Raw genomic sequence first — 19415 nt, 5'->3', positions numbered from 1 at the left:
TTTACAAAAAAGTTTTTTTTATCGAGGTACAAGATTCTGTTGACAACCAAAAACTTAGTTCCTTCAATTCTAACGATGACCAACATTCTGTCATCGGCAGACATACGTTACAGAATCCAAAAATGTTGAGGTACAAGATTTTGTCGAGGATACAAATGCCTACCTCGATAGATTTCTATTTTTGCCAAAAAGATTGACTTCTTCTCGTTTCGCTTATTAATTGATCCAACAAGCTCCTCAACCAAGAAACCTACAAAACCAACACTTTTTCCAAGTGTAATACCTCAAAATAGAACATAAAAACTCGTATTACTGAAAGAAAAGACGTATACAAATCGTGTGTATCGAGCTTCCAAAAATCATGAGCATCGACTTCACCGCATTGAGCCGAGAATCTAGCCACGTGCCTTACCGTTGATTGTCCCATTTCCTCGCCTGTGAACAAGTTCAATTTTGAGACCTTGTAACCCTCAGGGAATGGGTATAACTTGTCAACCCAATCAAGGCATGGTTTCATTTACGGCGATCGTGGTATCGGCCCTAGGTCCACCCCAACTTTCTCCAACTCATCTAGCAATTAACCTTGATTATACACATTACCCCTTCCTTCGTTTATCGGGGCGCTCTTGCTACCTGCTGTCAAAGGCTCATTGATATGTTCCTTCCCTAGACGCTGCACAAAAGGCTCGCCCTTGTTGGAGGACTTGCCATCTTGGCGAATTAAAAGTTTAACAGAGCCATATGTGATGCCCAATTTATTCAATAGCTGCCCTTGTTTTGCCAAAATTGTTTGAGCTCCAAACCTATTAGAGGCTTTAGGAAAATTGTCCCTTTTGTAGCTTTGTTTAGTTACGGCTTGACCTGAGAAGATCTTGCCCAAATTGTCCATCGTACTTGTTAAGTTGTTCAAGTCCGATTTGATCTCCCTCTGAATGGAGGTATGATCGGTCATCATCGTCTTCATTACCGATGACATCTACTGAGTCACCTCATCAAACATTTATCAATTTTCTTGAGCGTGTTCCTCATTATAGAATAATCGGCTTGTGATAAGGAAGGGCGAGTCGGAGGCTGGTCATGTACGTACCCAACCATTTTTCCTTGAATCCAAGGTTTGAATCCTTAGCCGTGGGTTGAAAAACGTCGTCTCAGCAGGGGGTAACCAAGTCCCTTTTGGCGGCTATAGCCCAGACCTGTCTCCCTTAGCCATGATTTTTTAAAAGTCCGAGTCTAGATCGCCTGAAGATGCGCTCCCTATTTCAAACTGATCTCGGCTACGTGACCGAGTGCCCCTATAGCTTTTTTTCGTAGTTCTGATTTTTAAGCTGACCATAAATGTGTTCCCGCTGAATCGCCAAAAGATGTTCGCTAGAAAATACATCCAAGTTCAAATCTTTGAATTTATATGTGGGTCAACGTACAGTTCCGATGATTTAACCGGTTCAACTTATAAGAACGTAACATAGCTTTGAATGACGTAACAACTATTCTAACACTATAAGGAATAGTTTGGGAATCTGAGAATTCAAATAAGATTAATATCAATTTTACTCCTACATTAAGATTCAATCCTGAGATTAGAGATAAAAACACCGAGCTTATTTTGATAAATAATGTGTTGATAAAAAATAATAATAATAAATCTAGCTATTTATAGAGAACAAACAACCTCCTATTAAAAATTAAATAAAACCTAAATGATAATGAGGAAATTAGATGAGGCACCACCAAACACATACTTATTCTCACAAATAGAGACACGCGTATTCTCCTTAAAAAAATACATCAATCTCATTCTTCTTATTTTCTTTACATTTTCTCTTGATTTTTTTACCTTCAAAATATTAAAAAATACGGAATCCTCATCACCGGCGAGTGGCGTTGATGGACAGTGAGAGAAAGGTTTGGGTCTTCCTTTTGTTTTTCTCTCTGTATTATAAAGCTGCGGCAAAAGCGGCGATGGGTTTCCAATCCATGAGTTTGATGCCGATGGGTTGTCGATTGATGGGTTTAATGGCGGCAGTGCTAGGCCGGGGATGTGTTCGTTGGATTTGGTGGCGGAGGTAGTGACAACCGTGGGATTATTGACAGCAAGATCAGCGGCTACCACACGGATGGCGCTGGATCCGGCTGGGATTATGATTAAGGCTGCCTGGAACAAATTTGTGGGTTAAAAATTTGAGTGGTACCAAAACTTTATCTATGTTTCAATTTGAAATCCCAAATTTCAATTATCAAACGTTTACTTATAGTTCAATTTGGTTTCTATTTTTGATACCAAAGTACCGTACAAAATGACTTTTTGTTTATCATATTCTTAAGTTTTTATATTATTTTTTATTTATGAATTTTAGAAGTCTGATTTATTTTTTAGTAAAACAATAGTAACTGTTAGTAAACGGTTAGTAAACTTACGTCATTAGTTCACTGATGATCAGCGCTTATACCATGTGTATGAGATGTTATGCACTAGTATTCTTATAAATATTTTTCTTTTCAGACGATTTTGAATTTATTTTATTAATTATTATCAAACAATAATTCTAAAAGTTTACTTTTTTTATTCAAATCAAACTCATTAAATTTATTCAAATCATCTACAATTACAAAATTAATTAATACATTATCAATGAGCTATAACTCAAATAGTATAAGCGCTGATCAACAATGAACTGCTAGATCGTGGATTCGTTTTCTCCCACAAGCTCTCCTCGTCCCCCAATTATCAAAAAAACAAATTAATTACTAGTTTAATAATAATAATTTTGAAAATTACTTAATAAATTTGCATTTTTTTTCCGTAAATGGTAAAAACATAGATAATTCCGTAAAGAATAGGGGGGCTAGTGCAACATGATAAACTTGATAGAGAAATTAGTAATTAATCCTACATCTCAAAGGCAAGTGAAGGATGTAATTGTCACAGACGAAAAGAATGAGGACCATAATTCGCACAGCAAAACAAAAAACCTGCAAACGCTTTACTTTCCGAACTCGGAAGCTGCTTTGAGTGTCGTTCGGCTAATCCTTCCGAGTTCGCCTTCATTCTGAAAAGAGGAAGAAAAGCCATAATTTTAGGGTAAATTTGTTACAAATCTTTCAATTAGCTAGTCCTTCTATTTAATTCACCAAATCCCTTAATTTCTTTGTCAATTGAGTTGTTTTTTTATTCTTGTAATTCTGCATTATCTTACTTACTCCAGCTTTATTTTGATTAATTGTTTTATTGCTGTTGAATCTTTAATTACCACACTTAGGGTAAAATTGTTCATATTTTGCTATTTTTTTTTTAAGTTCGATACATTTTTGTTTCTGGGTTGGATTCTGGTTGATAAAATTTAGTGAAAGTTGAGGTCTTTTTCACTGAGAAGTGAACCTTACGAGTTTATTATTACTGTTTTAAATGTAAAACTTTGGTATTCATGATCTAATCTTTCCCGTTTTTCGGTATATTTTTGATGTAGGGTTTGGTTTGGAGGGAGCTAACTTAGCTAAGTGCTGTGTGGATTGTGGTTCTACTTGAAGTATCGCGAATTTGATTAAAGAAAACTTATTTGATTATAGGGAGCATAGAATGTATGGTAGAACGGGTCTTGACAGATTTAAGAAGGCTCAAACTTCGGACCCATTCTCTGTCTCCTTTAATTCGACTTCAAAAATCGCTGCACAACATGTTTCTAAAGGTGTCTCAAATCCGTCTGTGACGCAAAACCAGTCTCGTTGTCAATCCTCTGTGCCACAAAAACCGGTGGGGCTTGAGGCAGGGCCGTTGGTGGGGCAGACTCAGCATGTAACCCAGATTGGTGGAGGGCAGTCGAGTTGGCAGCCACCAGATTGGGCAATTGAGCCTCGTTCGGGAGTTTATTTTCTTGATGTCATGAAGGATGGTGAGGTTCTTGATCGAATTCAGTTGGATAGACGGAGGCAATTGTTTGGGAGGCAATCTCATATGTGTGATTTCGTGCTTGATCATCAGTCTGTTTCGCGCCAACATGCTGTTGTCATTCCTCATAAAAATGGAAGGTCATATCTTTCTCCATTTTAAGTTATGCTCTATATCTTGATTTTATGTATTGATATTTGCTATACAATTGTGCTGGAGCTTATTATTCCAATTATACCATGATTAATTGAATTCTTTGTCTCGAGTTAATTTAATATTAATCCATACATTGCTTTTATTCCTCTTGTTATTAGTACTTTTAACTACAATATCTCATGCCGTGCCTCATGCAAAATGAGTTACTTGATTGATCAACAACATCACAGAACCTGTAGATACAGAAACTGTGAACAGCTAAGAATTCTACCCTATGCCAACTAAGGAAAATTCTAATTTTTATTTGTAGGTCACCGTGAATTAATAATAGAATCATGTGTAGTTCCAGTTAAATGGTGAACTGAAACAGCTTCCGGTCCCTGCTCTGTCAATATATTGTCACTTGATTTCATTTCCACTTATGATTTTCACTATGTAACAAGAATTTTCTTTGGCATTTATACATTCTAAGACTCGGAGGTTTCCGATTTAGGGTTTAATTTTTTGGAGACAATGTCTGTCAATTTATGTGTTAGGATTGGCAATTGGATACAGTATTTTAAATCTTGTCCTCTGGTATCTCCATTTTCATTGATGACAAAGCAAACTATAAGACTTGGAGAGGATTTTTATCCTTGTTTGAAAAATTCTTTTGCTTTCGTAAGTTCAAAAATCCCTTGTAATTCATGTGTTTTCTTACTTCTGCAGCATATTTGTAATTGATTTGGGGTCTGCACATGGTACATTTGTGGCAAATGAGAGATTAACCAAAGACACCCCTGTTGAACTTGAAGTGGGACAATCTCTTCGATTTGCAGCATCAACGCGAACATATATATTGAGAAAGAACAATGCTGCCCTTTTCACACGTCCTCCACTGCCTTCAGAGATTAATCTACCACCACCTCCTGATCCAACCGATGAAGAAGCTGTTGTCGCTTATAATACTCTTTTAAATCGCTATGGCCTTACCAATCCTAATAGTAAACCTGTCATCTCATCGAGCAGAAGGGATGACGACAATGGACAGCAGACTGGCAGAGCTGCAAAAAGAATCAAGAAAGCAAGAGTGGTTTTTAGAGATCAAGTTGGGGGAGAACTAGTTGAAGTTGTCGGGTTTTCAGATGGTGCAGATGTAGAAACAGAGCCTGGTCCATTAGGCGTAAAAGAAGGAAGTCTTGTCGGAAAATATGAATCACTTATACAAACAACTATGATACCGAAAGGTAAAGAACATCCGTCTGCAAAAGAAAACAGTGCTTCGCAAAGGGGAGTGACTACTAAACTGCAAGAAGTGTTAAATAAGGTGAAAACTGCTCCCAAAAGTGGGATATATGATGAGCTATATGGAGAAACATTCTCTGGGAAATTGGGTTCATCCTGGGCTTACTCTTCTGTTGCTTCTGGTGATAAACTGGATCCTCCAAATAATGATAACCTACAGAAGCCTATTGGTGGTTTGAGTGAAAAACTAGGAAATAACTCTAGCTCGAACAATGATGATGACGATGATGACCTATTTGGCGACTAACTGAATGTTATGTTGCATGGCAATGGAAACAGAAATGCTGAAATGGAGAATGACAAAATGATATTTTTTTTTACAGGAATAGGTTATAGATATGGAATTTTGGAGTTTCAGAAGCTTTTCTAGAAACGGAAACAAAATCCTAAAATATAAGACTCGATAAATTTCCGATCAATATGGACCGGAGTAGCTTGAAGCATTCTGCTATTTGTCTTCTTCTGTTTGTGCTTTAGAGAACAGCAGCCACTGCCCATTGGTGAATTTGTAGATGGGAATTTTTGTTGTAATTCCTCAAATTGTGTTAGTAACAAATCATATGCCCCAATAGCAATAGGGGGGTCTTAATTCATTAATGAGTTGCAATTGGAGGTGTTCTCCCCCCTTTTTTTTTGGCAAAATGCAGTAGATTTTTATCCTCTTTTTTGTAAATCTATTTTTCATATATAAGCATTAGTATGTTCTCAATAATCTCAGTACTCGTCTGAAACCATCACTTGTAGTTACTAAAAACCGGACCAGTGAGGCCACCGGTTTTCGGTTCGACGTCCGGCACAACCGGTATAATAAATTTCTAAAAAAAATAATAGTTCACCGGTTTTTACCGGTTCAACGTCCGGTTCACCGGTTCAACTTTCGTTTTTTATTGATTTGATCCGGTTCAATTCGGTTCGATCCGGTCCAACCTGGTTTAATTGCAAAATTCGGTTTCTGTTTAAAGTTTTGGATCAGACCATTTGCCAGTTTCCGGTTTACGTGGTTCGACTGACCGATCCGTCTGGTTGTTAACACACTGACTATTAGTATTACGGCTAAAGATCTAAAAAAATCCTTCCAAGTTATTAAAAAAAAAATAGGCCTAATTACTTAAAAACCACTCACCTTGTAACTTTTTTGCATTTATACAATGACCTAGGAAAATTTTCAATTGTACCATATCTTCGATTTTTATGTTTCGTTTGTACCCCAAAAGTAAATTGTTTGATAATTTAATTAATTTAAAGATGAAAATATTAAAAACAAGATACATAAATGATTAACATTAACGTTTAATTAGAATATAAGTTAAAAATGAAGGACTAATTTAAACTCTTTTTAAAAAAAATAGGTCAATTCAACTCATTAGGGTAGAGATGAAACATAAAAATCAAAAATAGGGTACAATTGAAAATTTTCCTAGGTAGTGGTATAAATGAAAAAAAGTTATAAGGTGGGTGGTTTTCAAGTAATTAGGCCAAAAAATATAATTTTTTAATATTTTCAAACGTTGAAAACAAATTCTTTAAATGAGCATTGAAACCTTTTTAGTTTATTTTGAAACACTTAATACCTCATATTTATAGTTATTTGTGTGGTTTTTATCAAGCGTAACCTATATTTGCATCATTTTAAAACATTAAGAGTCCAATTGGTTGGAAAAAAAAATTAAAAAAACTTATGTGCTGATTCTGAATAATTTGAAGGGTTTCTTTTGTTACTTATGCCTTACTATTACTAATGGAATACCATAAAATCCCATACTACCAAAAGAAGAAAGGGCTCCCACGTTTGCCTATAAATACAGGGTCAAAAGCCACTCTCAGTGATACGTATATTATTCGTTATAACTAATACATACTTCATATTCCGTTATACCCTTACTGACTTAAGTATTCAAGTGGACCCGGAGCCCGAGCCCAAAATCCATCTCCCTCTTCGTCTTTCAGGAAGAACCAGACAACCGGATACGTGACCAGCCGCTCATACGTTGTCAGATCCATCATTTGGTGCCGTCTATGGGAACGAAATTCTCATAAAAATTATTTTGATGAAAACGGAAATGACCGACAGAACCATAAAATACCCACACCACCAACCAACCAAGAAACAAACCGCATGAAAACATCCCAAAAACCGCGCACAACCAAAAGACAATGGGAAGCGGATGCAGAAGTACCCTTCAAGCGATACAAATGGAGCCAACAAATGGCACCATTAACAATATATCACATATGCATAGGCGAGCAAAGAGAAACAGGCAGGGAGTTGTTGATGATCGAAGCAGAAGGAGAAGGGAGAAAGACGGGATAATTGTAGACCCCGGAGCAGCGATCAGTATTGTAACATGGGACGCTTATAAGAGCTCAGGTGAGAGCATGATTAGGATAAGATTGCAGTCGAACTAAGTGAGAGGAACAGGAGGAGCAAGGCTGCACTCGATGAGCACTACCATCATTCGACTACTACTCACGAGCAATGCCGAAAAAGGGAAAAACAATCGCCACCCTGTTCCACATAGTAGATAGGAAATTACCATACAATCTGATACTAGGACGACCATTTTTGTACAAGTCGGGAGCAGAAATCAATATCAAAAACCAGAGGATGATGCTGCCAACAACAAACGGAACGCTCGTGATAGTTAGAAATTTGAAAGAGAAAGAAGCATGCCACAGAGCTGCCATGGCGGAACTCCTACCGATAGACGAGATACTTAACCTCCCATGCAAAGAACCCATGTCGGGAGCAGTCGGAAGATACAAAGAATTGGGAAGTCTGCCTAAGAAAACTGGTAAAACTCGAGACTGGAGTTTCTAAGCCCACGAAGGAGGCCATTAAAGAGGTACTCAATAAGCTTCAAACGACCTTCACAACTAAAGCTTCAGAGAGGAGTAGGTCTCGGGATCACTTGTCATGAGTTGAACGTGGATCCAACGATAAAGCTCGTTAAATAGAAGAAATAGAGACATTTGAAAGAACGACAAAAGGAAATCGCGAAGTAGGTCGAGAAACTGTAAGACGCTGGGATCAAGCCCATCAAATACCCAGAATGGTTAGCCAACATTGTGCTGGTCACAAAAGCCAATGAAAAGTTCTATATGTGCGTGAATTTCATAGACCTTAATAAAGCCTGCCCTAAGGATTGTTTTCCGTTGCCAAACATTGATCAACTAGTGGGTGTCACCGCATGCATACAAACTCTACAGCTTAGTGTACATGGCATAAGGATATAACCAAATCCCAATAAATAAGGAGTACCAAGCCAAGATAAGTTTCATAAAAGATGAAAGTACGTTTTGCTATATAATGATGCCATTCGGATTGAAAAATACAGGAGCCACCTATCAACGGTTGATCAAGTACATGTTCAAGGAGAAAATTGGGAAAACAATGGAAGTATACGTAGATAGTATGATAGTAAAAATTAAAAGAGAAGAAGACCACCCAAGAGATCTTCAGACTATGATGGAAGTCCTCAGCAAATTCAATATGAAAATAAACCCTGATAAGTGGACATTCGGCGTGGAAGGAGAAAAGTTCCAAGGATTCATGGTGTTTTAGAGAGGAATATAAGCAAATACAGAAAAGATTAAAGCTATTATGGATATAACTCCATCAAAAAACCAATGAGAGGTCCAAATTTTGAATGCTAAAATAACGACATTAAGACGATTCATCTCATTGTCAGCTAAGAGGTGTTTCCCAGTCTACAACACATTAAAAACCAAGACGTTCAAATGGGGAAAAGAATGTGAAAAGGAGTTTGAAGATTTAAAAAAGTTTATGCTCAAACCATTGCTGCTGAGCAGACCCACAGAATCAGAAGTCCTGTACTTGTATATCGCGGTATGCAAAGACACCACAACAATGGTACTAGTAAGAGAAAGAGGGCAGCAGCTCCCGGTCTACTACGTTAGCCGCGCGATGAAAGACGCTGAAAATAGATACCCAGAAATCGAGAAGATGGCGCTAGCAATAACATCCACAGTTAAAAAGCTATAGCTATATTTGCAAAGCCACCTGGTGGTAGATCAAACAAACCAACCTCTAAGATAGGCGCTCCAGAGACCCGAGCTATCCGGAAGACTAGTTAAGTGGTCTGTGTAATTGGGAGAAAATGACATCTAATATGAGCCAAGATAAGCAATAAAGGCACAAGCTTTATCAGACTTTGTAGCTGAACTAACTAGCTACTCAAAAACAGAGATAGACCCCGACACTCAGTGGGAGCTCTACATAGATGGGGCAAATAACGAAAAAGGAGCATGAGCAAGCGTCATCATAAAAAGGCCACACAAAGTATGAGTCGAATACGAAATTAGCCTGGACTTTGCAGCAATGAACAATGTTGTAGAACACAAAGCACTCCTGATAGGATTGGCACAGGCAGTAGAAATAAGAACACAATACCTGAAAACGTACTGCGACTTTTAACTGGTGGTAGGACAAAACGGGGGAACTTTCACCACAAAAGAGGGAAATATGGAAAAGTATCACAAAAGAGAAAAAGAACCGCTAAGAGAGATAAAAAAAACATAGGAGGGAGATGGCAGATCATCAAAATAGCAAGAGAGGATAATGCCAAAGCAGACGTGATAGAAAAGGAGGCCTCAGAAAAGAACGAGAAATTTCAACTCTTGGAGCTAAGAGAAGAAATAAGCATCCTAACGGTCGACACATCAGCAAACTACTATCTACAAGAGGTAGACCCATGGATGCAACCAATAATAAAATACCTCAAAACGAGAGAGACCCCAAGTGACCAGAAGAAGGCGGAAAAGTTCAGAAGAACGGCTAGCATGTACGGTATCTATCACGACACGATGTATAGGACATCAGTCAGCCGCCCCTAGTACAGTTGTGTTTCAAAAAGAGAGGGATAATATGTTTTACGGGAGATAGACGATGGAATATGTGGATTTCACGAAGGAGCAACAAAGATAGTAAAGAAAGCATCCCTACAAAGATACTATTAGCCAATAATGGAGCATGGACTACCTTTATCTATCAATTGTCTCATTAGCCAAAAATTCTCAATCAAACCCGAGATAATTAGTGCATCTTGATGGGGGAATTTTATGCCCTCTCCGTCTCCGGGTCTAAAACTCACTTCGGGTAATGGTGTCATGGCCGAGATGTTCATCGCCATCGTTTTCTTCTCCCTTCTTCCCCTTTTATACTCGGAGTCTGCCATACTGCCTACTATGGTATTAATACACCCGCTACATTAGGTCTTTTGGCCGAGGTGTCGTCTTCTCTCTGGTTATTAGGCTCTGACATACTTCCTTCGCTTGAATTGAACGTTTTTCTCTATGAAATGAAACCCTTAAGCTGATTAATCTCCCTTTTCAAATCTCCATATTTGTTTATTATGTGGCCATATCCATCATGAAACTAACATTATTTCTTGCGGTACCCTTTGTAACTCAACCTCTCTGATTGAACGGGTCCATCGTTATATTACATCCATATTAGGATTTGTGATGTGGGAGTGTTTAGTGTTATATATGCCCAATCTTCCGGCTTTACTTCCTTCCGGTCTCTGGCTTTTGAGCTGCACTGGATCCCGGCTCTTTACACCTGCAACGATTATTTTTTTATTTGGGAAAAAGGTGTACAATTTTTTGATCCCTGACCCGCCAAATCGGCCGCTTTATGAATTCTTTCCTCGTCCATAGTTATGTAGTTCCATGCTCGGTTCAATAATTTCTAGTAGTTCTTCACCATGTTGGTAATTAAGTTATCTCAAAAACTATACATGGTGGTGTTTTCTTTCATGGCATACATCGTGGTATCATCGTTCAAATCTTCTACTAATATGGCCTCTTTATTCAAGTGAGTGAATTTTTTTATCAGACTTTCTCTCGGTTTTTGATAACATTCAAGTCACTAGATTTCTTCTTTCGCTCTATGCTAAGTGACAAATGGGTTCTAAAGGCTTTCTGGTACCATATTTGTGCCGGGCTTTTTAAGGTGATGGGGAAAATTTTGCATACTGCCGATTTCGAGAGGTTTTAAACCATCATTATTACCTATAAATAACTCAGATGTGTCATAGGGTCACACTTTATATCATAGGCATCAAAATAGAGCATTTTATAATTCAATGAAAAAGGTTCTTTTCTGATAGCAACCAAAATTGGAGATTCGAGTCTTAGATAGCCTGTTTTTTTGGCTTTGTCTTTCATTTTAATCTTATTTATCTCAGTTCTTACTCTATCAGTTATCTCATGATCCAGGTCCTTCCTTAGACCAGAATCGGCCTAGTGCTATGTACACTCTCCTCAACATCTACTTTCCTTGGCGGTCTCCTCTTTTCTGCTGGGACTCTCGCCTTGGCTTGCAGCCGAGTCTCGTCAACTCTGTTTTGATGGTGTGTCCTTCCTTCTCTGGGAGGTTAAATTAGGTTTTCCCTTGAGGGGTGTACTATGTTTGTATTTGGATGATGCAATGGTGTAGTAAAGGCGAGTCTTGGTCCCTGATAAAACTTTTGATGGGTGGATCGGTGAGGTAGGAATGTAAGCAGGTGGTAGTGTATGAGTGTGGGAGATTTCTTGGGTGGCGGGGTGTGCAAGGTCTTATTGCATTTGTTGGAGGGAGGCCAGATGTCGCTAGTGATACTCAATGTATTCTTGGATTTGAAGGAAAGTAGGGCTTTCATGTCCGGCTTGAGTATCGATGGTCGTTGAAACTGTCGCACTTGTGGGTAGCTGAGGTTAGTCGGAATTAGAGGCAAGTTTAGCATAAGACTTTAGGGTATTTGTGGCGTTGGGGTTACGAACAAAGATGCGCCTTGAGGCAGGGTGCATAGAGGCTATAAAAATCGTGTAGAAATAGGCCTGGGCTGTATGGCATTTCCCAAGGGTAATGGTTGCTTATCCTATTGGTAGAAGGTAGGTTACTCCCCATATGATTCAAAAAGAGAGGGCAAAAGGTGCTTTCTTCTGATGTTCTTGCCAACAGCGCCGTCAACCCTGCACCGGTTAGCCACACTGCTGTAACCGCCATGAAAGGCTTGATTTGTCGTATCGATGAATCAGTATCCTCCATTCTTAACCAATCTATTTCATAAATGAAGAACCGGTTAAAGAGAAAAGGATATCCCTTTTCTCTGAGAGAGTGCAAAGTGATGTCTCACTGAATATCAAAAGAGCTTTGGGCCTGAAAAGTCCATCAAGGTCCACCTGAAACAGATGTAAGAACCATAAGGAGGATGCCAAAAGTGGATTCAGGGACGTCACTCCGACTGTCAAGTCAGTTTCAGTAGGAGGAAAAAACAAGAAGAGAAAGGGCGATAAAGAGTGTGAAAAAATTGACCTCGAGCATTACTTTTTTTGGGTATCTATAGAGACTGATAACGTGATAAAGATTGTTATGAATATGATGACATGGCATATTCAATTGTTGTTTTTGTTGTACGCGTGATATGCGAATGCGTTGTGTCAGGTGATCTTTTTTATGTCAGGTGATCTTTTTTAAGAAGATCTTCAGGAATTTTCCCTATCTCGGAGCCGAGTCCCACTATTTCATATTAATTCTCTCTCCTAGTTAGAAGTTCTTTCTTATCTATCTAAGAGTTATCTCAAATGTTTAAATTTTATGAGTAACGAGACTGCTTGGCATATTCGGAGTCAAGATGGTCTGTCGTTTGCCCTTTGGTCTCGGTGTTCTAGCCAGGATCCGAGTTCAGACCGTGGATCTCCGTTTTGGACCTTAGGCCTAGGTTTGGGTATTTGGCTTTCGGAAGTTGTTCTACCTATATTGTTATCAATTATTTTAACAATGAATATTTGAAGAAAAAAAAACAACTGATACAACAGAATATTGCTTATGGAAGCACAGACAAAGAAAATGGAATACTGCAATAAAATCTCAAAAAATGAATAGAAAATGCGTTGGCATCAACTAAACTTGACTGCCTAAATATAGAACAAGAGATGTGCCCTTTTGGACAAGCATTGTAGGCCCTTTGTGATGATATATATAGAGTCAGAAATTGACTAGTCCCATTTTAGAAGTTGGCCAGCTACACCCTCCCCCTTCACTGAAACCAAGTTTGATAATATTGGTATGCAAAATTCGTATCAAATCGAAACTATTTAAAAATCGAACCAGTTTAATAAATTATGTTCGATTCAATTTAATATTAGAAAAATTTAGACTTTTCGGCCTAGTTTGATTTTGAAGTAAAATACTTTAAGTTCAACTTTGATATAAACCTGATCAAATAGTCAAACCAACTTAAATTTTCTTTTTTTAACGATTGACTAGTGCAGTTTGGCGCATTTTGGTATATGCTGTATTTCCAACATTCTATTTAAGAAGTTTTATTTAACTTTATGCACAATTTATCTAATATAAATTAACCAATTAACCAATTTCTAAACGCTGGAGTGGATCCTAAAGAAATCCCATGTGTCAAATTCACATCGAAAAAAGTAATATTTCTTTTTCCTAAATCAGCAACAACAGGTTTTATTACGGGACAGCTCATGATGTTCATATCGATCATTATAAATTTTGATATCATCATTATTATTTGTTTTAAAATTTTATTTAGTAATTAGTCATTTTATAAATTGTGTTCAAACATCAAAATAAAAAAGATACAAGAAAAAGTTTAAATTAAAAAGAATATTACAAATATAAAATGAACATTTTAAATGGGACATTGTAAAAAAAATGGAACATCTTAAATGAAAAAAAAAGAGTTAATTTTTATATTCAATTTGCTTTAATATAAAAAAAACTTAAATTTTAATTCGATTTTATTCAATTCGATTTGAACTGAATGTAGAACCCAGTTGATAATTTTTTTTACCATTCTTGCTTTATTGTCTTGGCTTCTAAAATATTCTAAAGGGTATTTTAAATTTGACTATACATTCATATTACCCATGCTAATTGACAGAAGTAGCATCTCTTGTCACTTGTTAACTACAAGAATCTAACATGGATCTTACATGTCTAATTATGAGATAGGAGCAATCATTGTCTCTTCGTCCGTGTATAAAATAACCAATTTTTAACTTGAATTATTTGATGTTGTTTTAGAGTCTAGGCTTGCCTTGTCATGAAAGTAAGACTGCAGCCACATTCAACTAATGAAGATTAATAAATATGTGCAACTAATTTCATTGAGTTCATATATGAATAACTCAATGGGATTTAAAGAGAGGAATAAACTTTTTTTTTTCACCTCTCTTTTCCCCCAGTTTAGTTATTGGGGTGAGAAGACAGAAATTTACGTTTTTGAAGTGAAAAATTATTATTTTTTAATTCGAGTATATATTTTTGTTATGTTTTCATTAAAAAGTTAATGGGCGTGAAGATTTCTTGTGTTTTTTGTATGTTCGATGAGATCTCATTGGAGAACCACTATGTTTCTCTTATTTCCCATAGAAAATTCACTTAATTTAATCACTTTTAATAATTAATAAATAATTAATAAAAGGTTCATTGCTCCGGCCCAGAATACGATTAATCCCGCATGGAGGAAGCCAATTAAAATGAAGAAGAAGAAAAATACCTTTGTTTGTTTTCGGAAAACCGGATTTGGCTCAGGATTGCCCATTTTTAATTCCAGGGTTGACCTGTTGACCCTTTGGCTTTTGCGGCGATAAATTTTGTAACATTTTCTGATTTTTTTGATAGTCGCGAAGACAAAATTGTTTCAAGCACCGACAGAATCTGTCCTTCGCTTCAAAGTGAATTCTCCCTAGATAACATCTAGTATATCTTGATTTGGTTAATATCTGTTGCTTTGGGCGATTGCCGATTTTGATTCTTGATGATCTAGTTATTTTTGTGTGTCTCTTGGTTCGTTCAAGTCATTTTAGCCCGAAATTGGACTTCGGCTTATATTCGGTTATCCGATTTGGTTGAAAACACATATTTGGAGTACATATTACACAAAATTTTCAACTTAAGAAATGATAGAAAATAGAAAATAAAGGAAGATACCAGCACGCATGAAATTTGAACAAACACAAATTGACTAAGGAGAGAATGCATGTCTATGTTTGGCCTCTAAAACAACCAACAAAGATAGAGCAGAGCAATCCAATCAAGAATGATCCGAGGAACAGAAGAACCAACGGCAACAAGCCAAAACACGTGGCCGACATGCAAATCAGGAGAAGGCCCTAAAGAAGGAAGAATATAGCGAGATAGTGGGGTGAAGCATGATGACATCTTAATTTTCTTTTTAGTTTTTAGCTATGAGACTATAGATGAGATGAAGGGTCATTCTTAAATGGGAAAAGGATTATTTAAACCCTTAAGATTTAACTTTAAAATCAAATAATCTATCAATGTCTGAAAAGGTTCAAATATACCCCCAACATCTTAAAATATTGACAACCAGGCCCCCGATTTGGACAATCGGGCCCTTAATGTATCATTTATGCGTCAAAATTAGGGATCTGGTTGTCAAAACTTTAAGACGTTAAGGGCATATTTGGACCTTTTCGGACGTTGAGGGCTTACTTGATCCTAAAATCAAACCTTAGGAGCATACATGACCTTTTTTCCTTTTTAAATTATGCATGCTTCCACTTTCAGAAAACCAAACCTATATCTTTTTTGACAATCAAATAATCTTCCATTAATATTAAACAGTTACTAGTGTAAGAATTTAGAAAGGCATAACTATTTCTAATGACCAGACATGGAAGAAAATGTAAAACCTTGATTCGCAGATTGCCTTACAATTTGAAAATAAAAATTACATAACTGCTTTCATATAGAAAGGACAACAACTTTCGTATAGAAAGACAATCTCTGTAATAAAGATATCACAAAAAAAAACTAATTGTAATCCCCCAGAATATTTAGTTATCTAATTGGATCACGTGTCCAATTTTGAGTTGTCAGAGTGGCAATATAAGAAAGATTTCCGAGAAATTAAAGATAAATAAATTTTATTAGGCCGGTTTCGAGGGGTTAACGACGAGGTATTTAATATCATATTCTAGCTGGAAAGTTGGAATTTGAATTAAAAGGAAAAATGTTAAGAAAGGCCCCAAAACAAAGTTCAGATACTAAAGTGGTACTTTAGCCACTACGTCTCGAAAATGGAAATTTTAGGTTTTGACGGAAAAATATTAATATCGGGATTCGTATTATTTATTGGATATAAATAATACGTATAAGGTATGATTAAAGTATTAATTGATTTAGTTATGGACTAAATCGAATAAAAGAAAAGTTTAAAGGATATTTTGTAACAAATAAAGAAAGGAGAGATCAAAGTGCAATTTTTACAAAAATATATATAAAACCACATTTGAAAGAAAGAAGAATCAGGAAAGAAAAAGAGAGCTCTAGAAGCTTCATTTCGTCGATTACGATCGTTTCGCCGCCGTTTCTCCATTCGACGGAATTCATGCCTCTATCATCTCCGGGCATCAAATCAAAGTAAGAGGTTGATTGTTAATATGAAATTTGGTGAAAGTGGGTTGTTTTAAGGTTATAAAGTTAGCTCGGTTTTAGCATTTTTGAAGAAACGGAGAGATGGGTTTCGCGTAGAAGGAAGTCATCAACACGTCGGGATGGTCGAAAAACCCCGGAAATCAGATTTCCGGGGCTGTTTACGTGGTGCACGACCGTGCACCCACCGAGATGCACGCACGTGCACCCACCGAGATGCACGCACGTGCACCCCGACTCGCACGAATGTGCATTACGGTTCGAGTACCGACCTAGGTATTTGACGTTTTTGAGTATTTGACTTTAAAAGACGAATTTTGGATCCGAGAATCATAAGTTTTGAGATTAGTTCGACGTCTTAAGCAATTAACGATAATAGAACACGTCGATTAAGATCTATGATTCTCGAATACGAGGAATCGTATTCGTTAAGTCGTAAGTACGATTAAGAGTTAACGAATACAAGAATAATAATAAGAATGAAACTAAACCCTAGAATTTGAAAGTATTAGACGTGTAACAACACGAGATTAATATCTAAATACTAAACGTTAATTAATATGTATCAGACGTTCGAGGGAGCAGTGAGGGCACTAGACGTGGACTAGTACGAGCATACCACCATATCTACTTCATTATATAGTGGATAGCGGTCACCGTGAGTTGCACTTTACTTTCGTGTATTATATATTAAAGTTATTTAAATTATATTTTATATATACGTGTATTGTTTATATGCATCGTATTATATATGATTTGATTAAATGTTATATATTTTTATTAAGTTTATATACGAGAAACTGGTATGCGATCCGAAAAAACTAGCTACCTATTGGGTGTCAATAGGCTGTGTAATCACCAGTATCGAGTCAGTCTAGTGTGCTTGCATATGATAAATGATTTGATATACATGTATGATATGAATATGAATATGAATATGAATTTCGAAGTTGGACAATGAATTCGATATGAGTGAGCACTCGGTTACGGTGTAACCTGGATTCCCGTATCTGGTAAGTTGGAATCACACTTTGGGATTAAGAGATTGGTCGCGATCGACGTGGTAGAGTATGAACACTTCCGGGTCAGACCATTTAGATCATATGATTTGAATATTTGCAAGTCGTGTCACATTTTAGGATATTAGTTTCGAACAGATCAAATACCTGTTTATATGTATTACTTTTATATTATTGTTTCTTGAAATGCGATGCTATGTTTTTATAATAATACCGTTAGTAAATGCCAACTCACTCAGTATTTTCCCAAATACTTACCCCTCACTTTTGATGTCTTTCAGGTGCTTAGTGTCTAGGCCTTGCTAGAAGCCAATTTTAAGATCCGGAAGTCAGCTACGTATGTATAGCTCATTGACTTCCATAGTGCTGCAGTAGTGGTCCTGTGTTGACAGAGTCGTAGCCTAGACAGCAGTACATTTTAATTATATATATTATTTGCTGTCTTGTTTATATATTTTTATAGGCTACGTACAATATGTTTGTTCACGGCACCATATACCGGTGATATGTTTGATACACTAACTTATATATATAGTACCGTGAAGCCAGTTCGTATAGGGTACGATAACTAGAGCCCACGAGGTTATCAGAACAGTTAGTGTAAATATTTGTGTGTATATATATTATATATGTTAGCTTCCGTTTGTAAATGTATTGCATTATATTTGCGAAAATTGATAGTGGTTTTAGACTTGCTACGGTTTTCGGAGCTACCACTCCCGTTCTCTAGCGCCGGTTGCGGCTCAATAATTTGGGTCGTGACACTAACATAACCTATAAACGATTTCATCTTCAGTCTTAAAAGATCTTGATATATCTTTAATTCTTGATTTGTATATATATATTAAATTCGACGCGCCTCGTTGATAGATTTACCAATAAAAACAAAAACAAAATGAAAATGAGTCAGTTATTTATTTTATTCTAAAAAAAAGGCTACCGCCAACGTAAAAATAATCAATTAATGGCCACCGAAGCAAAAACATAAAAGATTGAACTCTTTATTTTGGTTCTATTCAGTATTACTAAAATTAAAAAATTTACAAATAAAAAAACATTTATTTCTAAAGAAAATTTTCTACACTATAATATTTTCCATTTTATTTACAACTTCAAATTGTTTTTTTTTTTAATTTTTTAATTTTTTTTCACAAAAAATATTTTCTTCTTTTTAATTTTACAAATATCTTTTTCACTTTTTAATGATATATTCTCATTTATTATAAAAACATTTTTTTAGTATTTTTTTTATTTTTTTATCGTGTTTTTTATCGTAATTATGGTGCATTATACTATATCTATTGTGTTTTTTTAGTGTAATTATGATATTTTTGTAGTGTTATAATGATGTATACCATATAAAACTGCAAATACAGCATAAACATTGGAGATACACCATAAACACTGCAAATGCCTCATAGATATACTAAAAAAAGACAGAAATACACAAAAAAATATACATATACCAAAAAATACAAGAATTACACTATAAATACACTAAAAATACAGTATAACGTAAATATATTATTAAATTTTGTAAATGCACCATAAATCAATCCGTTTTTTTCAAAATAAGTAGCATTAAAATAAATAAACAAATCTATGAATGAGAGAAAGACAAATAATTATATGAATAATAGAA

At 36.2% G+C, this 19415-nt stretch overlaps 1 protein-coding gene across 1 annotated transcript; it reads left to right on the top strand.

Annotated features, from left to right (window-relative positions):
- Positions 1-2899: 2899 nt before the first annotated feature.
- Positions 2900-5983, top strand: LOC126665579 (protein phosphatase 1 regulatory inhibitor subunit PPP1R8 homolog). The gene is made up of 3 exons (XM_050358413.2): positions 2900-3079; positions 3465-4023; positions 4748-5983. The coding sequence occupies exons 2-3, from the start codon at positions 3575-3577 to the stop codon at positions 5568-5570; spliced, it is 1272 nt and encodes a 423-aa protein (XP_050214370.1). The 5' UTR covers positions 2900-3079; positions 3465-3574; the 3' UTR covers positions 5571-5983.
- The last annotated feature ends 13432 nt before the right edge of the window (positions 5984-19415 follow it).

The sequence above is a fragment of the Mercurialis annua genome, linkage group LG1-X, assembly GCF_937616625.2.
Source record: "Mercurialis annua linkage group LG1-X, ddMerAnnu1.2, whole genome shotgun sequence".
Lineage (NCBI taxonomy): Eukaryota > Viridiplantae > Streptophyta > Magnoliopsida > Malpighiales > Euphorbiaceae > Mercurialis > Mercurialis annua.
This window is presented reverse-complemented; position numbering and strand designations above follow the sequence as displayed.

Coding starts and splice junctions, on each gene's coding strand:
- LOC126665579 (XM_050358413.2), top strand. CDS start 3,575: ATGTATGGTAGAACGGGTCTTGACAGATTTAAGAAGGCTCAAACTTCG. Junction 4,024..4,747: donor ATTCCTCATAAAAATGGAAG/GTCATATCTTTC, acceptor TTACTTCTGCAG/CATATTTGTAATTGATTTGG.